The sequence below is a fragment of the Onychostruthus taczanowskii genome, unplaced genomic scaffold (genome assembly GCF_017590055.1).
Source record: "Onychostruthus taczanowskii isolate IOZ18803 unplaced genomic scaffold, ASM1759005v1 scaffold12, whole genome shotgun sequence".
Classification (NCBI taxonomy): Eukaryota; Metazoa; Chordata; class Aves; order Passeriformes; family Passeridae; genus Onychostruthus; species Onychostruthus taczanowskii.
Genome location: NW_024498351.1, coordinates 59,669 through 76,184, shown reverse-complemented (window position 1 = coordinate 76,184; position 16,516 = coordinate 59,669). Strand labels below are relative to the sequence as shown.

Genomic DNA, 16,516 nt, shown 5'->3' with positions numbered 1-16,516 from the left:
GCCTGGAGGCATTGCTAGGAGGCAGTCATTGCTGGGGCTGCTGTCAGCCTCTGGCACTGTGTCAAAATATCCCAGAGCTGTCATGCAGGAAGCCTGGTTGCCTGGCTACTCATTGCACAGTCTGTAAGCTTCTGTTATTTTATACAGTAGGGTCAGTGATACAGTTTAGTTCTTTTTTTTTTTCTTTTTTTTTTTTTAATATAAAATGTCATTGTGTAGTGGAAATCTGGGGACATGTAGAATTTTTCCAGCAAAGAGACAGAGCACTGATGGTGGTGGTTTACCATGATGTGGATGTTATTTATCATTTATTTCTTGATCATTTTTTCTTCTCTTTGTAGCAGTCCCTGCATGTGGGAGCAGCATCAACAGTGGCAAAGCGAGTGAGAAGTTTGATTAACCACAAGAGATGAAAAGAGACGCAGGACTCAAGTTTGGCCATGTGATTAAGGCACAACCTGAACTGAACAAAGACATTTTGGGTAGTCTCCAAGAGGAGGAGCTTCAAATTAGGTAAAACAAACCTTCTGGCTGAAAGTCAGGGAATATTGGTACACCCTCCATCCTCTGTTTACATCAGGTACCTGCAGGTGCCAGCTCTGCCCCGTTGTGCCAGGCACAGAAGAGGGGATCACGGGGGCTTTCAAAGCACACCAGGCAAGGCACAGGGCAGATACTGTTTTGGAGGAGTTCTGCAGGAGAGGGAGGATAGGTAGGATGTGCTATTAGGCCATGCAAACTTTGCTTTCTGTGATTTTTGGCTTAGAGGAGGCTGGGTGGGTGTGTGCACTCCACATGGTATTTTTAACTAGCTCATGTTATGTTTCATTGAACCCTTTTTAAATGTCAGGAGACTGAAAGCTTTTGTTATAACAAGCAGAGCCTGACAAACTGCTGAGGATTTGCACCTGTGAGATGGGGAGAACCTGGCACTAGGAGAGGTCTTTCCTTAGGTAGTGCCTGCTGCCCTAGAAACCCCTAGAGAGAGGTTTGGGAGGTCCTGCTTTCCAGCACTGACCAGCCTTGGCAATACTTCTCAAGTGACCCTTGTTACATGTGTTACCTGGATTCATAAATAGATATTTTTTTTTCATATATATACTCATTAAATATATGCCTTGTTCTCCCTATATAAATAAATATGTAGTATTGGAGCTGACTGCCTGCTAGAGGCATGTTCAGTTTTTTATCTGTTGCACTTCACTGTAGCTTCTTCAGAGGAGTTTGAAAGTTGATTTTATTTTATTGTTTAATTTCCAGTGTCATGGAGAACAAATAAAGAGCCTAGAAATGTAGATAAATCGCTGGATTTATTGCAAGAAATAGTGACTGGAAGGAAAAAATTATGACCTTTTTTTTTTCCTCATGGAATTTGACTTTTCTTTGTTGAAGTCTTTTTTCCCGTTTGCCTTCTGAAACTAGGTAGAAATTGTTGATAACCTTTTGTTTGTTGTTTTCTCATCCAGCAATTCTTAGCACTTGGCTTTAGGGAGCTCTGGAACCCACCACCCTTTTTTTCCCTTAACTTTGACATGGAAGAAACAAAGTAAATTTTGTGGTTCTGACATATGTGAGAATTGAATATCATTTCTAACTAAATGAATGATACTGGAATTCATGGGCCAGAATATCAGCTGATGACCAAACAGCATGGTTTGAACTGAAACCTTTATTACTGATTTGCTGCCAGCTGAGTTGCTGTGACTGTGCTTTCCAGGAGCAGCAGCAACACTCAGCTTTGGTTGTGCTGTCTCTGCAGTGTGACCTCCAGGAGGGAGGTGACATGGGTGGGCTGGACTAACAGGCGAAGCTCTGACCTGCAAGTATCTCACCGTGCCTTGTGCTCGTCACCTCCCTGGGACAGAGGTGGGGACACTGAGCAGAGGGAAAAGAGCATTAACATGCAAAGGAAAAATTTAAAATTTTTGAATTTCAAGATCCGCCATTACCGGTTGTGGGAGTCACTGTGTGTCTGTAAGTTGGGTTTTGACTTGAAAGAGGCTTTTGTCTAAGGGTGTGCTGGCAGTAGCAGGGGGAGTGTGACAAAATGCAAATCAGAGCCATGAAGGGCTGCCCCAGAGCTTGCCACATCTTGTGGCCTCACAAGCATTGCTGAGGGCAGCAGCAAGGGTGACACATGGCTGTAGACTTGCTCTGGCAGGTAGAGAACATGGCAAGAGGCAATCCCTTCTTCATAAGGGCATGTTGTGCTGCCTTTTCTCTTGCCTCAGGCAGCAAAAAGCTGATTTCAGCACTAGGAGATGGCCAGAAGGCTGGAACGTGTAAAAGGATGGGAAAAAAGAAACAGGGTCAGGAGCTGGGAGTGAAAGGTTGATTGCTTGGGAGTGCTCTCCCCCAGCATGGACCATGGGCCAGCAGAAATAAATTGTGGGTATGAATAAAAATGGATGCTTAGTGAGGAGTTTAATTGAGGGTTCAGACGATGAAATCAGGAAAAAGAGATATTTGTCCTAATTTTAATCTTTGTTTATATTTACACAGACTTAGAAAAAATGTTCTGCATTTTATACTAGAGAACAAATACAGAGGAGAGAGAACAGCTAAGTGCTCTGTGTCTCTGCCTGCTATTTTAACGAGAGGTCCTCATGCTGATATGGGTTTGTATCATCATTTGCTGAGGATTCTGTTCTTTTTTAAAAATTACTAGCTAGGTCACAAACTCATTTTACCTGTCATCTCCTGGATGAAGGAAACAGTATGATTGTTGACATGATTGCTAAATGGTTGAAATTGGTGGCCCTTGGTCAATTTAAAATATTAATCTTACTTTTTTAGGGTATTGAGAGTGTTATTACATGGATGGGCTACAGCTCCTCACTTAGGTTTGGTTCTGTGGTTTTGTTTGTTGAAACACTGGCAAAAGATAGAAGTTTTTATTTTCTTTTTTTAGTATACAGAAAGCCCAAGTTGCAACATTCAGGACATGGACTTTTCAAAAATGTGATGGAGTCTTAGGGCAGGAACTAAGTTGGTTTCCTGCCAGATCTGAGCTGCTGCCTGGGGAAAATAAGCAATAGAGGAAAGGCTGCAAAGAGAATAATTTTTTTTCTTTTGACAGCTGGCTAATCTATCTGAATTTGGAAAGTCATAGTCAGAAGGCACAGAAGGGGTAATAATAGCCAAGTGTGTTTTAGAGAATGCCTTGCTGCTTTATGGCTATTAGGAAAATACCACAGGAATGAATTTTAAAAATAGCTCAGGATTACAGGCACAAGGGGTGTGACTGTGGCTGCAGGAAAATGTTCTAGCTTCTTTTTTCCTAAAGTCAAAAAAATCCTGTTTGCTTAATATTTATCTCGAGAAGTAAATTGGCCTCTCGTGCCAGAGAAAATAGTGTTTGGGTTCAGCAAGTCCTGAGGCAAAGAAACTTTATTATTGTTTGGGCAGGATCTGGAAAACGCTGCCAGGTGCAGTGCTTGATACCTAACTTGAATGTTCCTTGTAGATGGGGAGGCCTAAACTTGAAAGTATACAGCTGAGGAGAAGGGCTTTGACAGCCTGATTTTCATCAACAGCTCAAGACCACAGCAGCAGCAGAGCTGGAAGATGGAGAGAAAAAAGTTGAGGGATGGAACAAACTGGAGGGCAAAATGCTCTTGGAGAAACTCTGAAAAGTTTGTGAGGAGGTGGAAGAAGAGGAAAAGTTAGTGTAGGGGGTGAGAGATACAGAAGGTGGGGAGCTGTAGCCCCGCACTGTGTGCTGCGGTGGGCACATTCAGCTCCAAGCTCACACACACATTTACCACAGACAAGATAAGAAACACTCCAGCTCTGTTTCCAGCCCTGGCTGCTTGAGCAAAGACTTGGTCATGCTGGGAAGCAGCAGCAGTGCCCACTCACCTGCTGGCAGTGCAGGGTATACTCAGCACCCCCAGCTCCTGGGGCAGGGCAGGGCTGTGTCAATTCAGGTGGAAGTGCTTCATGGACTGCCCAGCTGGGAAGGCTCAGAGGCAAATGGGAATTCTTCCAGTTTGATTTGTAGAGACTTGGTTTGAATCTGCTCACACCTGGAGGCTCCAGCCCTCACTGAAGCTGGGGCAGAAGTGGCAGGATTGGGTCCTGCCCAGAGCCAGAGCCTCAGCTGGGGCTGGCAGAGAGCAGCACAACCTCTCCACCAGCCCACAGGGTTCAAATGACTGGAACTGGAGGAGGCAGCTTGAGGAGGCATTTTACAGGTGAGAGTGTTCAAGTGCACTCACTGTTCATACAATTGCTGGCTTCTCTGCTGAAGAGCTTTTGATAGCTACTGTGGGCTACACCAAAAGCTCTGCAGCAAACTAGTAGTGTCCTGAAATGTGAGTCTGCAAGAGCTCTCCTTTTGTCTTGTCCTCATGCTGTCCTGGTTTGCGTTGGTGCAAATGCAATGTTTAAAAGTCTTCAAATGCTGGTAGCTTTGTTTAATTGAAGAATATACTCTGGAGCCCTTACAGTGGTCTGCACATGAGATAGGAATGACATGTTGTACCTAGGTAAGAAGAAAAACAGCTTGGTGCATGGTAGAATGTGATAGGGAAGGGGGGGATGTTGCATTTCAATTCTTTGTCATGGGCAAAAGAGATTGTTCATTTTCAGATACAGGAGAAATAGGATTTTAAACAATATTTCTTACTTCAAGTAAGAGCTCCATTTACAGCATCCACTTTGAAATGCTGCTTGGATGTTTGTTTCTGGAGAACATGCAGTGAGTTTCCCAATGATTTGGCAAGGGACAGGGGCCTGTTAAAAATTAAATAGAAGCTGAGATAAATCACATACAAATAGCTCAGGGAGCGTGGTGAATTCATCAGTGTCTGATGTACTTGCTTGCCTCACGGCTGCCCAAGTTCCTTTGTAATATGTTTTGGGTTTCTTGGCTTTGAGATGCCCTGTCCAGCAGTTCCTTCAGGAGAGAATGTCAGATGCATTTCTTTGAGCAGCATTTTAATGTCTCGCCTGACTCTGGTGGTGAAAAAAAGGTGAGTGAAAAGGGTCCAGGCTTCTGGAATTCAAAGACCTGTTAATAAAGTTTCTCCCCTTCAATAATGCTGGATAACAGAAGGCTTTAATTGTGCTACTGCTTTGAACTAGCTGCTGTTGCAGGTTAGGCTGGCTGACCTGAGTCTCTGTGGCTGAGAGCCAAGAGGACAGTGTGTGGCAGGAGAATTTGTGAGTTCAAGTGAATGGCACTTGCCTATTCTGGGTGCACCATATAAGCATATGCTCACTTCTCTTGTCTGTCATGGGGGTGAGTGTACTCACCTTTCTTACAGCAGGAGGAAAAAGGGTGTGTAGAGGTGCACAGAGAACATTTCTACTGATCCCTTGAATGTGTTCAGGGAGCTCACAAGCAGCCTGACCCCCTCAGCTGAAAAGGCTGGTGGGCAAGGCTTGAGACCACTGGAGAAGCCTGCCAGTGGTCACAGAGCTGCAGCTCTGTGCAGTTCCCTTATGACTGCAAGATGTTTCTCTTCCCCACAGGGAGCTGTTGCCAATGAAACATGAAGCAGGGGTTGTATGTATTGAGTGTCAGCACAGAGCCATCATTCCAAGGATATTTTTAATAGCAAGGTTTGAAAATCTCCCTCACATAATATTTTGCATGCTGCAGGATTACCTTGTAGTTGCTGTTGGCAGCCTCACATGGTTTGGAGATGCTGTGTTCTCAGGCTGCTCCAGGCACACTGGCTGTTGGAAAACTCACAAGTCATTTTCAGTTCAGGGCCAGAAATGGAGTCCAGTTGTTTTGCAGTTGTGTACTGCTGAGTGCAAATTGCAGGATTTCTTGCATTCCCCATTTGTGCCTCCTGTAGTTTCAAGCATAGCTGCTTCTTGAAGTGTCACAGTTCCAATCTGTCTGCTGCATCCTCAGGATATTGCCTTGTCTGGGGGAGTTTGTGTGGTTTGTTACTGTCAGACTCAGACCCAGTTGAAGAACATGGGATTTCAGCTGGAGCAGCAAGTGCACAGGGTGGTACGGAATGGGTCTCCCCTGGTGAGGCTCTCTCTTTAGGGAGGAAGCAAACTTCCATACCAGGGAGGGAAAAGTTTCTTACCTTCATTACATGAAAGTCTGAATTTTCCCAGTGTCTTTTTGGCAGCCTAGCTGATACCTTGGGCAAAACCTGAGAGGAAAATGAAGAGAGTTCCACACTTTAGGGCCCACCTGGTCCCAGCCAGCCACAGAGAGGGACAGTCATTGTTTGTGTTGGCTGCAATGCCAAGCACCCTCTCTGGACAAAGTGGTACCCTGGGAGGGGATGGCTGGATGAAAGATGAAGAACAGTGTTATGAAGACCTTGTGTGAGAGGCTGTGGGCTGGAGCTCTGTGGCCATGCTGTAGCTGAATCCTTACAATTCCTGTCTAGCTTTCTCACTGCCAGTGTGATCTGATCAAAGGCCATATGGTGATGAAGGCATTCCTTGAGGTACCATGTCCTTTCTCTGCCTATTTTTTGTATTAACGTGGTATTTATTCAAGCCTGTCACATATCTTTATTTGGCAAGCAAATTACTCCAAAAAAACCTGGCAGAGCAGGTCACAGTGAATTTCACAGTGAGCGTGCCAGGGCTGTTTGCTAATACACAGATGAGCTGCCAGAATGCCTAGGTCTCCTCACCCCTCACAAAACTGCCTGATATACCTTGAAAGTAATTAAACATCACTCAGTTCAAAGAGGCTACCTTCAGAAATAGAGCTCACCTAACTGTAATATCTTTAAAATCAGGACAGAACCAGTGGCATATGGCAGGAGAGTGACTGAATTGCTCACAGTTTAATGATCTCTCTAACTATGCAATAGGGTTCCTGGTTCCTATGGGAATTGATGTGCACCATACAGTTGTGGGCTTCATTACTGGTGAGCAGTTCCAGTGGCTTCAAACCCTGTGTATTCATGGATGGCTAAAGGAATCCCCCAGACTAATAGCAAGAATCATGCTCATTTGAGAGAGAGCACTCAGCATTGGAACATGGAAACTTTGAAGAGCTCCAACAACTTTGGTCCTCCAACTGATCCAGGAAACTGAGGTAAGATGCCGACATTCTTTGAGCCAACTCAGAACTTCAGAGGGATGGACATCAAAGTGTCTCTCTAGGACAACCCTCTAAATCCTCTTAATCAAATTTCTTGCGCTTATTTTCCTAATTTAAAACATAACTGACACTGCTCACTCCTTATTTGCATTTAGCTCTCTACTTATATTGTGTTGGATGTCGGGATGGTTTTTGCTGAGGATTCTGGTGGTGTCATCACCAGCTGAGGTGGCATGCATTGCATGAGCTCCCAAATGAGGATCTCTTGCTTTGTGCTGGACTTGAACCCGGGGTGTGAGAATCGAAGTCAATTTTCATTGGAAGGCTTTTTTTCTGTTCTTTGCAGTTCAAAGATGCTGGAACTGAACAGAAGTGTATGCATGCCACAGTAATCCTGCTTCACACATAAGAAATTCTGTCTTGAACCATTCTGATAGAGGGAAAAAAAATCTGCTGAGTCCATTTTTATAATTTTTTTACCTAAAATGAGGGCAGTGCAAAATGCAAGAAAAAAGGTGATGTGGTCCCCTGTTTCTGTAGTGTCAACAGTGATGGTGTCTTCCTGAAGTTCCTTGAGAGTGTCAGTCTCAAATTTTAGCACTGGTGTTGCATACAAATGCAGTAAAATCATCCTCTGAGTACACACTACACTTTGTCTTTACAGGTGTTTGGCAAAACCAAACTGAATATATCAAGAGTATATTGGATATATAAGGATAAGAAATGAGAGCATGGGCTGCTGAAATGCACAGCAAGTTAAAACCTGGGAGAAAAGTGTGACAGAGGACTATTCCTGGCCTGAAGGGAAGGTAAAAATTCAAAGTATTAAGTTTAAAAAGTGACTGGAAAAGTGCTGTAGTAACTCATGGTCAGAGGAAAGCAGGATTTGGCTGTGTCACAGAGAGAAGCATCCTTATCCCGGGTGCCAGATGGATCTTGGCTTCCTTGCTCAAATACTGAATGCAGGTTTGGAAGAGGTCACAAGTTCACAACGAGAATTGGTAAGAGCAGAGCTACTAGAATGTCATTTGATTCATTTTGGACTTACAATCCTGAAAACTTACATGGGGCTGGTTTCTGAAATCTAGAGGTGGTTCAGTCTGTACTGTTGAAAACTTGTCTTTATGCTCCCTGGTGGTCTTTGGTCTGTTGGCATTTTAAACAAATGGAGCATTAGAGACATTCCAAATGCATTTCCTCATGTATCCCTAGGTCTACTTGATGCAGGAGGTGGGGGCTGAGAAAGGAATCTCCTCAAGCTTTTAAAGTTAATGCAGTGATCTTTCAAATCATTACTGAAACTCACCACTAAATGTTTTGCATTTCTTTCTAAAGTTGCAGGTTTACACCAATGCATTGTTCAACTTCTTTTTTTCATTTTTAATTGATGTGGAAAATCTGAAGTCATAAAATTCTGTGTGACTAGAGGATGTCAGGGTAAAACAGCAGGTAAGAAACACCAGGAAAACAACAATAATTTGCTGTTTGAGAGATGGATCTATATAAACAAAAATTTGCATAGTATTGGACCTCTCTTATTAATTAATAACTCTGTATGTGTAACCTTCACAATTAAAACTTTAAACACAGTTTTAGTTTCTTGTTGTGAATTTTTAAAGGCAGATTGAACAGCTTTCAAGGTGAGTGTCACAAAAAATGCATTGCTAAAATCAAGACACTTTAGATCAAGGTATCTTTCTGATAAATACTGTGCTTCATTTCCAAGGAGAAATGAAGAATTATTATATATAAATAAAGATATAAGATATTTCTTGTATAAGAAATATTATATACATATATATATATATATATATAATTAGAATAACTTCTAATGGGGTGTATAGAGAGCCCCCTGGCACGTGGGTTGGAGGCAACTGCTACTGTGCCAGCTTTTCTCCAGCGGAACAGAGCAGGATGATGAAGGCTGCTGTCAAAAATGTTCCCCTGTTTAGGATTGTCTTCTTATGACTACCTGAGTTTTATGAGGGCAGTTATTGTAATCTCCAACTATGGTAAAACCAATGTTGACCTCCAAGTCTCAGGTAATTTATTGAAGGAAACCTAGGGAAGCTTTTCTTCAGAATGAATTGGCTTCACTAAAATCACTCACTAGTGATTTAATGGCATGGCTCTGATGAGAGAATGGAATCTGTACAGAATGGAATCTAGAACTAAAAAGCCTTGTCTTGGTCCCTTCCATTCTGCTGACTTTGATGTCAGCAAATTCATAAATGCACACTGCCACTGGTCCCAGTACCTGTCATTTATAAAGAATCTTATTTTCATTCTCTTTGGAGAAAAGAGTTAACATGTCTTTTAAAAACATTCAATTATAAACTGGCAGGATGTTAATAATTTGATAATTTTTTTCATGTTAATTTAGTGTAATTTCTTCTGCTTGCTTAAGTATCTAAGCAGGAATTTCTGTTACCTATTTACTAAATCATAGGAGAACCTCAGGCCATATTTTCATCCCTTTCTTGAGGCTTATATGGAAAGGGCAGTCCTAGCTGAGGTGTATGGCAGGAGGGAGCTGCTGGAGAGCAAGAACTGGAGAAGGATCCTCACAACAGAACCTCTGAGTGACCTCACCTTGTCCATCCAAAACATGGAGAGAAGGCAACACGCAGAGTCACAGCACCACCAGCTTTGGAGGTGAGTGACCTACAGCCACAGCAGCTCCCCCAGAGCTCAAAACCACTGCTGAACTCCTGTCTCGTCCTGCAGCTGTCACAAGGCTTTACAAGTCCAAGTTTTATTGTAGCAATAAAACAGAGACCTGAATCCTCCCCTGTCACCTGAGTACTTAGTGCTGTCTACCTTCTGAATTAATCCAGATTCTGGGTTCTAGGGACCATTTGTAAAAATGGCAAAAAACTCTGACAGGGGTTCCATTTTAACCAGGGAATCTTAATCTCAGAAACCTGTAGTAATACGACGAACCAGACTAAAATGTGTTAATCTTATATTCCTTGGCATCTAACAGCAGTTTGTGCTGGTTGAATCAGAGCGAGGAATTGTGGTAGCTGCTCCTTCTTGTAAAATGGACATCTGATATTGCAGAAGCCCTTAAATTACCAGTGAGACTGAAATTGCCATTCTTCCTTCTGAATAATAACTACAGTGCTCTCTTCATATTATAGTGAAATGTATTTTGGTTTTTAATACTGGTAAATAAAAGCTATTTCACTCTGGATTGTCATATTTTGTTTCATTTCACTGCAATGAAAATTGGGACTTTCTATCTAGAAATGAAAACAAGATTCCCAGTTAGTAGCAAGTAACAGTCTCTTTTACTGATTACTTTAAAATATGGAAAAGGTATTTCAACTATTCACAGATATTTCTGACATATCACAAAATAACATAAGATAAAAGGATCATAATCATATTCAAAGGAAAATAGTTTAAAATTTAATGTTTACAAACACATTTCTTTTTTCCTTTTCAAAATATTTGCTGATACAGTTCTGCAGGAGACTTTCTGTTTGATCACATACATTTCTGCTCTACACACCATGTTTTGTCCTAGGGGATGAATGGGAAAAAATATTTTCAGACTTGTCAGGAACAGGGATTTGGAATATGACCTCTAACGGTCTTGCAAATTTGTGTCTGTGAACTTGGTACAAGACTGAACATGCCATGCAGCTGACATTTATTTTATACTGTATTAAGTATTCAAAAGAACTGAGGTTGACTTCTTATAGATGTATTTTTTGAAGCTTTAAGGCTGCACCACTAACAACATTTTACCAATCTCTTTTCATTTTCTTAAATGTTACAACTACTTGGTCAATTTTAGAATTGCTAGCAGTGATGATGATGCCCACTTAAAAAATTCCAAACCAAACAGAAGAAGTCCCTGGGAAACTGCACAGCACATGCATGATACATAACTATAAAATTAGTCCAAAGTTTTGATAAATACTCAGTTCCAACTAGGGCTAATAGTTGTTCTAAAGAATAAAATGCTTATTATATACAGAAGTTTGGGCAGAGTATGGACATTTGCCAAAGAGCACTGGAGGCATTTCACGGTCTGAAGGGTTTGTACAGTGTTAACACAGCTGCCCTTTTTCCTTGTGCCACCTGTGGGAAGGGATCATTCCTGGCAGGGGCAGTGGGCTCAACCTTACAAGGTCTAAGTTCAACTTCTCCTGGCTGCTTCAGCTGAACCAGGAGCTTCTTGCAGGATTCAGAACCCTTTAGGGCTTGCTTGTGAGCTTGATGCAAACTTGTGGAGCATTTTCAGATGCCAGTTTCCATCAGGTGAGCCTTTGGTCTTTTGCCTTCAGGACGTTACCACATGAAATACTGCACCAGCAGTTTTCAACGAGCACCATTAACTGACTTTGATAATTTGGCATGACCAGCAGTATTGAAGAAGATGCTGAACTCCTGTCTTGTACAAAACCAAAGTACAGCTGCCAATTACCCTGCAACTACAGTGTGTAAATACTAAAAAACATAAATATGTTAACCATACACATATACACAAAACACAGCAGTAGCAATATTACAGGAGGCAATGCCTACTCTCTCTAACTGGTTTTGGTTAATACAGATGCAACAGCAAAATAAATGCTATTTCATATATGAAAGACCTTTCTTCAAAGGTCAGTGGCAGTAAGCCAGAGCTCAGGTCCAGGCTTTCACTAATCCAATGTGACTCACACAAATTAATCAATGAAGGGTAGCAGTGTGGGATGATAATGGCTGTCAGTTAGCACAAACTTAGAGATGGAGCTTTCTTTTGCTGCCATTTGTAAGTAATTCTCCCTTTTTCACCAGTGCTCTTTCCACAAGCACTCACCAGACTTAACAAGGAACAAAGTTATTACATACAATATATGATTTAGGGGTAAGGATTAATAGAAAGAACCAGCCTGAAACTGGATTTCCTCAATCCTGGGAGGTGCTCTCCATGTATTTAAGTGAAATTTCCATGAGATTGCACTTAGCAGACCACTAAGAAGTTGCTGCTCTCCCACATTTTCTTCTTTTTCATGCAGTTCTGTTTCAAAGTTTTGTGGGAATTGCATGAGAAGGGCAAGAGGAGATGACTGCTGGTCCATTGTCTTGGCTAATGCTCTCCAGAGCAGCGTCCTCTCCTCAAGATCACATCATCTAGTCCAATATCCCCAGTTCTTCCTTTCGCTTTCTCACCTCTGAAAATAACCTAGAAAGAGAAATAGAACAATTAGAGCGGGGGGGATGAAAAAAAAATTACACAGAGATAATTCATTAAACGTGTGATGAATGATTCTAGTCTTCGCTCAAATTCTCCTCATTTTTCCAGTAGGCCCCTCCAAAATCACTACCATTTAGTTGCTTTGGGGTTTTAATTAGCTAGAAAAGAAAACTTCCACATTTCTTCCTGATTTCTCTTTGGCAGAGGCCTTCCCTGCTTACTTAAGAGGATAAGTATCTGATCTTTGGATAAGTGTCCCAGTGGTTCAGGTCAGCAGCCCTGGCTGCCCATGCTGCAGCTACTGCCAGGGGGTCAGGAGAGGCAAGGGACAGTGCTAAGGGGGACTGCCAGAAGTGAGAAATTCAGGGGGAAAAAGGGTAAGAATATCGCAGATACATTTTTCACCCGTTACAAATGTCCTCAGTCTCAGTCCGACACTGATTTACAGCTAACAAAGTCAGGTGTCTTTGCTATTGTTGCTGAGGTAAATTTTCTAGAAAATTATCTGCAGTAATTACAGCCTTCCTATTCATTTTAGAGCTAGACACTGTGTATGTCTTGTAGCCTGCTCCCATCACGAACATTATACGTGTGAGCTTTTCAGAGCACCTGATATTTAAGTCAGAGTAAAACAGGTCCTGAAATACGCAAGCCACTTTTTCAGATCTGAAATAAAAACTACCTTCAGAGGTTGAAAAATAATTGAGCTTTTGATACCAGTTTAATCACACAATGTTTCTAAACTTTTCAGATAATAAAAGATTCTCCATGGCACTTCAGGCAGCTTCTTTTGATTGCACTAAACCATTTTGTGTTATGGGCATTGTTTGGTCATCATTCACCTCCTCAGCCTGGTCAGCTGCAGACATGCTAAAGACATAAAACCATATGTGACTGCACATGTAATCTCCCTGCATCACCAAAAATTACTAATTTTCAGTATTTTTGCTCTGGTTTAGCCAGTACTAAACCAAAGGGGGATGATTCTTCCTACTTCATGGCACTGTATTATTCAAAGCATTACTCATGAGGAATTTTGACACAGGCATTTTTTTGAATTCTCTGTAGAGTATGCCTCTGTCCATGAGGCTGTTCTTTCCCAGGTGGTGATTGATTCCCTTAAAATGGGCTGTACCAGGTAGCTCACGAAATGACAGAGTAGCCTATACTATGAGTATATTTCTATAGCTGGGATTTCTTTTTTTGTATGCATAAAACTAATTTTAAAAAATGCACAATAACTCTCCTCTGTATTGTGATTCCATTGGCAGAGATGAAAGCAGTAAAACAGAGTGAAACTGAGCCCATGAGATGAACACTGCAGTGGGGCTTTTTTTGGGTTTTTTTTTTGCTTTTTCATGCAAAGCCCAAACAGCAGCACAAGCATCAGTACTTACGCTCCTGATGCCTGCTCCTGGCACCGTGATGTGCGTCTGTCTCCAGCCATGGCCACCGTTTCTCCCCCAGACAGCCGGGCCGTGAGCACCGCCCCTCCTCACAAAGACTTGCAGGGCACCAGAATGCAGCCCGGGCACCTTATGCCTGAAGGACAGGCACAAATCTCCAGCCTGAGCCACGTGGCCCAACGGCAGGATGAGATGTGCTACTCTTCCTTCTTTCCCTTTGGGATCGGAGATGGTGAGGTACTGTCCCCCTGCAGTGGAAAGAGCAGTTAGCTGGGGGTTTGTTTGGTGTTTTTAATCCATTAGAGTTATTAAAAATAAATAAAGGTAAAGCAAGGTCCAGAAAGTGTAAAATAAGGCATAAAGAACCAGAACTAATGCATCTCCCTCCTACAGGGTAAGACTGACAGTGCTGCTCTTCTCTATGCATTACTACCAGGCTGGGTGTTGCCCATCTAATTTCTTTTTAACAAAGTAAACAATACCTCCCTCTCCAAAACTAAAACTTCATGTATTTCATCATTTCTGACAACCCCTTGGTCGCTGCATGATTTTAAACCCACAGTGACATTAAAGCACTGTGCAAATGCATGCACCTTTCAAGCTGCAATGTTTTGCTGTTGGATAGATAACAGAGACCAGAATAAATGCTATCATGTAATTAAGCTATGGCTCTGTCCCTTTCCTTTTGTTTGGGAACTGTGTTAACAGGGTAAATCTCAAAGCATATCCATTTGCAACCCTGATAGCCTCTTTTATTTAACTGTAAATTAAACACTTAATCTGGATTAGCTAGAGAAAGCAAGAAGCAGTAATGATTTCCACATGGCTGTTAACCCCAAATTCTAACAGTAGGAAGTTGTCAGTGAACATCCATACTCAATTCAAAACCCTGTTGTTGTCTCTTATCACGTATGCAGTAAAAGTGCCTTCCAGAAAACACTCAGAACATGAGAAGCTAAGGATCTCAGGTATCCACTAAACCTCAAAAGAAAAAAGGCACCTTTCACACTGACACTCAGAACTAAACTAAATGAGATTTCACATCTTGGAGAAAAGCCAGACCTGTGTGAGTTGTTTGTACTTTTCATTAAAACTTTTGCAAGGTGGGTGAAACCTTTAAAATCTAAAATTACCAAAGGGAACAAGGTTAAAATAATTTTTAAAAACACCAAAACAAAAAACCTTATCTTACACTGAAATGAAGAATAGATTTTCTTTATGCAATCAGATTTTACATATTTTTTTAAACTAAAAAATGCCACCTCTACCTTAAGTTCATTAAGAAAGTGGCATTTTTAGGCTCCTTACTTAAAACCAAAGATTTAGAAATATTGGGGGTTTGTAATATTGTTGACATACACAGTTAAACAGGATAGAAAAATATTTTTAATAGTGTCCCTGCTACTACTCAGAGCATTTTTTTGAAAGCTTCTCTTTGAAAGTCACAATGTTTTCCCTTGAAAAGCTGTAAAACTTAATTACAATGTACCACGGCTTGTCACACACTTAAAAGGAAAGCCAACCTTTGTCTCCAATTTACTACTTCTACATAGGTTTTTAAGTCCTTTAGTCTGAATGAGATTTAACAAAGCAAAGTATTATGCTGCTGTCTGGGCCCCTAGATCAGCATTTAGCCATGAAGTGGGATCCATTTGTCCGAGGATCTCTTAAAGTCTCTTGGTGGGAATTTTCTCAGGGAGCTGGGTTTTTTTTTCCTTTTTTCTTCTTCCTTTTTTTTTTTTTTTTTTTTTTAATGTAATGCTTTTTCAGCAAGGTCTCTAATTGCTAAAACAAGCATAATAGAGTTTAAATAACTGTACCTGTTTGCTGAAGATACAATTATACCACTATGAAAGTACTGACTTATTAAGTGCATCGTTTTCAGATAATTACTGTGGCTGAATCCAATCAATAGGAAACAGATTTAGGTAAGCCCAAAGCAAATATAGCTGTAGGCAAGCCCCTGCAGGAAAAGGTCCCCTCAAATCAGCATTTTCTGCATGCAAGATAAGCTTATAATGCTTCAGCAGAGCACCTTTCAAAATACAGATTCTGATAAACCAACACATAGCAAACTTTGCAAGGTGAAAGCAGGCAGTCCAGGAACAAGCTGTGAAAATAAATCCTTCCAACAAGGTATTCCAGACTGGAGGGGGTGGGTGACTTCAAGGGACTAGTTTTAACAGGTTATGTCAACAGCAGCAGAACATACACAGGAAATAAAAAGCTGAGCTTGTCCCTGACTACTGGAAATCAATGCAGAGAAAAAGTCTGACAAAAAAAAGAGCCAGTTAAAAATCATAGTTCTGGAATTCAGTATGTATTAACAACAACAATTTCTGAGTACAGACAATGAATATGCTTTGAGTGACTGACTTAGGAAAAATGGATTTTTAAATCCATTGTTTCAAAGAAAGGTATGAATTATGCGTAATTTTTTTTAAGTGTCACAAGGAGCTCCTGAAGTAGCAGAGCAGCCTGTTTGGGGGACCCCTGCCCAGGCAGTGAAGACAGCACTTCCACTGAGCCAGCCAAACAGCCTGGAAAAGGTGCCAGGTCATCTGCTGCGGTGGGAAATGACTGTCCCATCAGTCGCCAGCAGCTCTGGCAGCGTGGTGCGAGGGGAAAAGGCTCTCGGTGCCCTCGCCCTTCCTCATCGTAACCTGCAGCACTGTCCTGTCTGAGCGCTTCCTGCTGCTGCCAGCCCTGCATCATGTGAGCTTTGTGCACTTCAGAGGTGCTCCCTGGGCACGGAGTAATCCCATCATTACGGGAGCCAGGGATGTGTGTCTAATCCCCGTAATGATGGGGGAAGGGTAGGCAGGCAAAGGCAGCAACCTCGCAGTGCCACACCAAAATCAACAGGGGACAAAATACATCCAC

The 16,516-nt window shown here is 41.8% G+C and overlaps 1 protein-coding gene and 1 long non-coding RNA gene across 5 annotated transcripts in view; one reads left to right on the top strand and one right to left on the bottom strand.

Annotated features, from left to right (window-relative positions):
• The first annotated feature begins 295 nt into the window (after positions 1–295).
• LOC121331358 lies at positions 296–10,190 on the top strand. The gene is made up of 5 exons (XR_005952014.1): positions 296–513; positions 6,801–7,027; positions 7,698–7,842; positions 8,369–8,482; positions 9,483–10,190. It is a non-coding gene; the product is annotated as an uncharacterized LOC121331358 (long non-coding RNA).
• A 123-nt stretch (positions 10,191–10,313) lies between these two features.
• The window catches only part of NPNT (nephronectin), a 48,088-nt gene continuing 41,885 nt past the window's right edge, over positions 10,314–16,516 (bottom strand). For all 4 annotated transcript variants that reach the window (XM_041395816.1, XM_041395819.1, XM_041395817.1 and 1 more), the window contains 2 exons: positions 13,625–13,881; positions 10,314–12,215 (listed from right to left, as the gene is read on the bottom strand). In XM_041395816.1, coding sequence (XP_041251750.1) covers positions 12,120–12,215; positions 13,625–13,881 — 353 coding nt within the window. In that variant the 3' untranslated portion in view covers positions 10,314–12,119. The remainder of the gene's footprint in view (positions 12,216–13,624; positions 13,882–16,516) is intronic.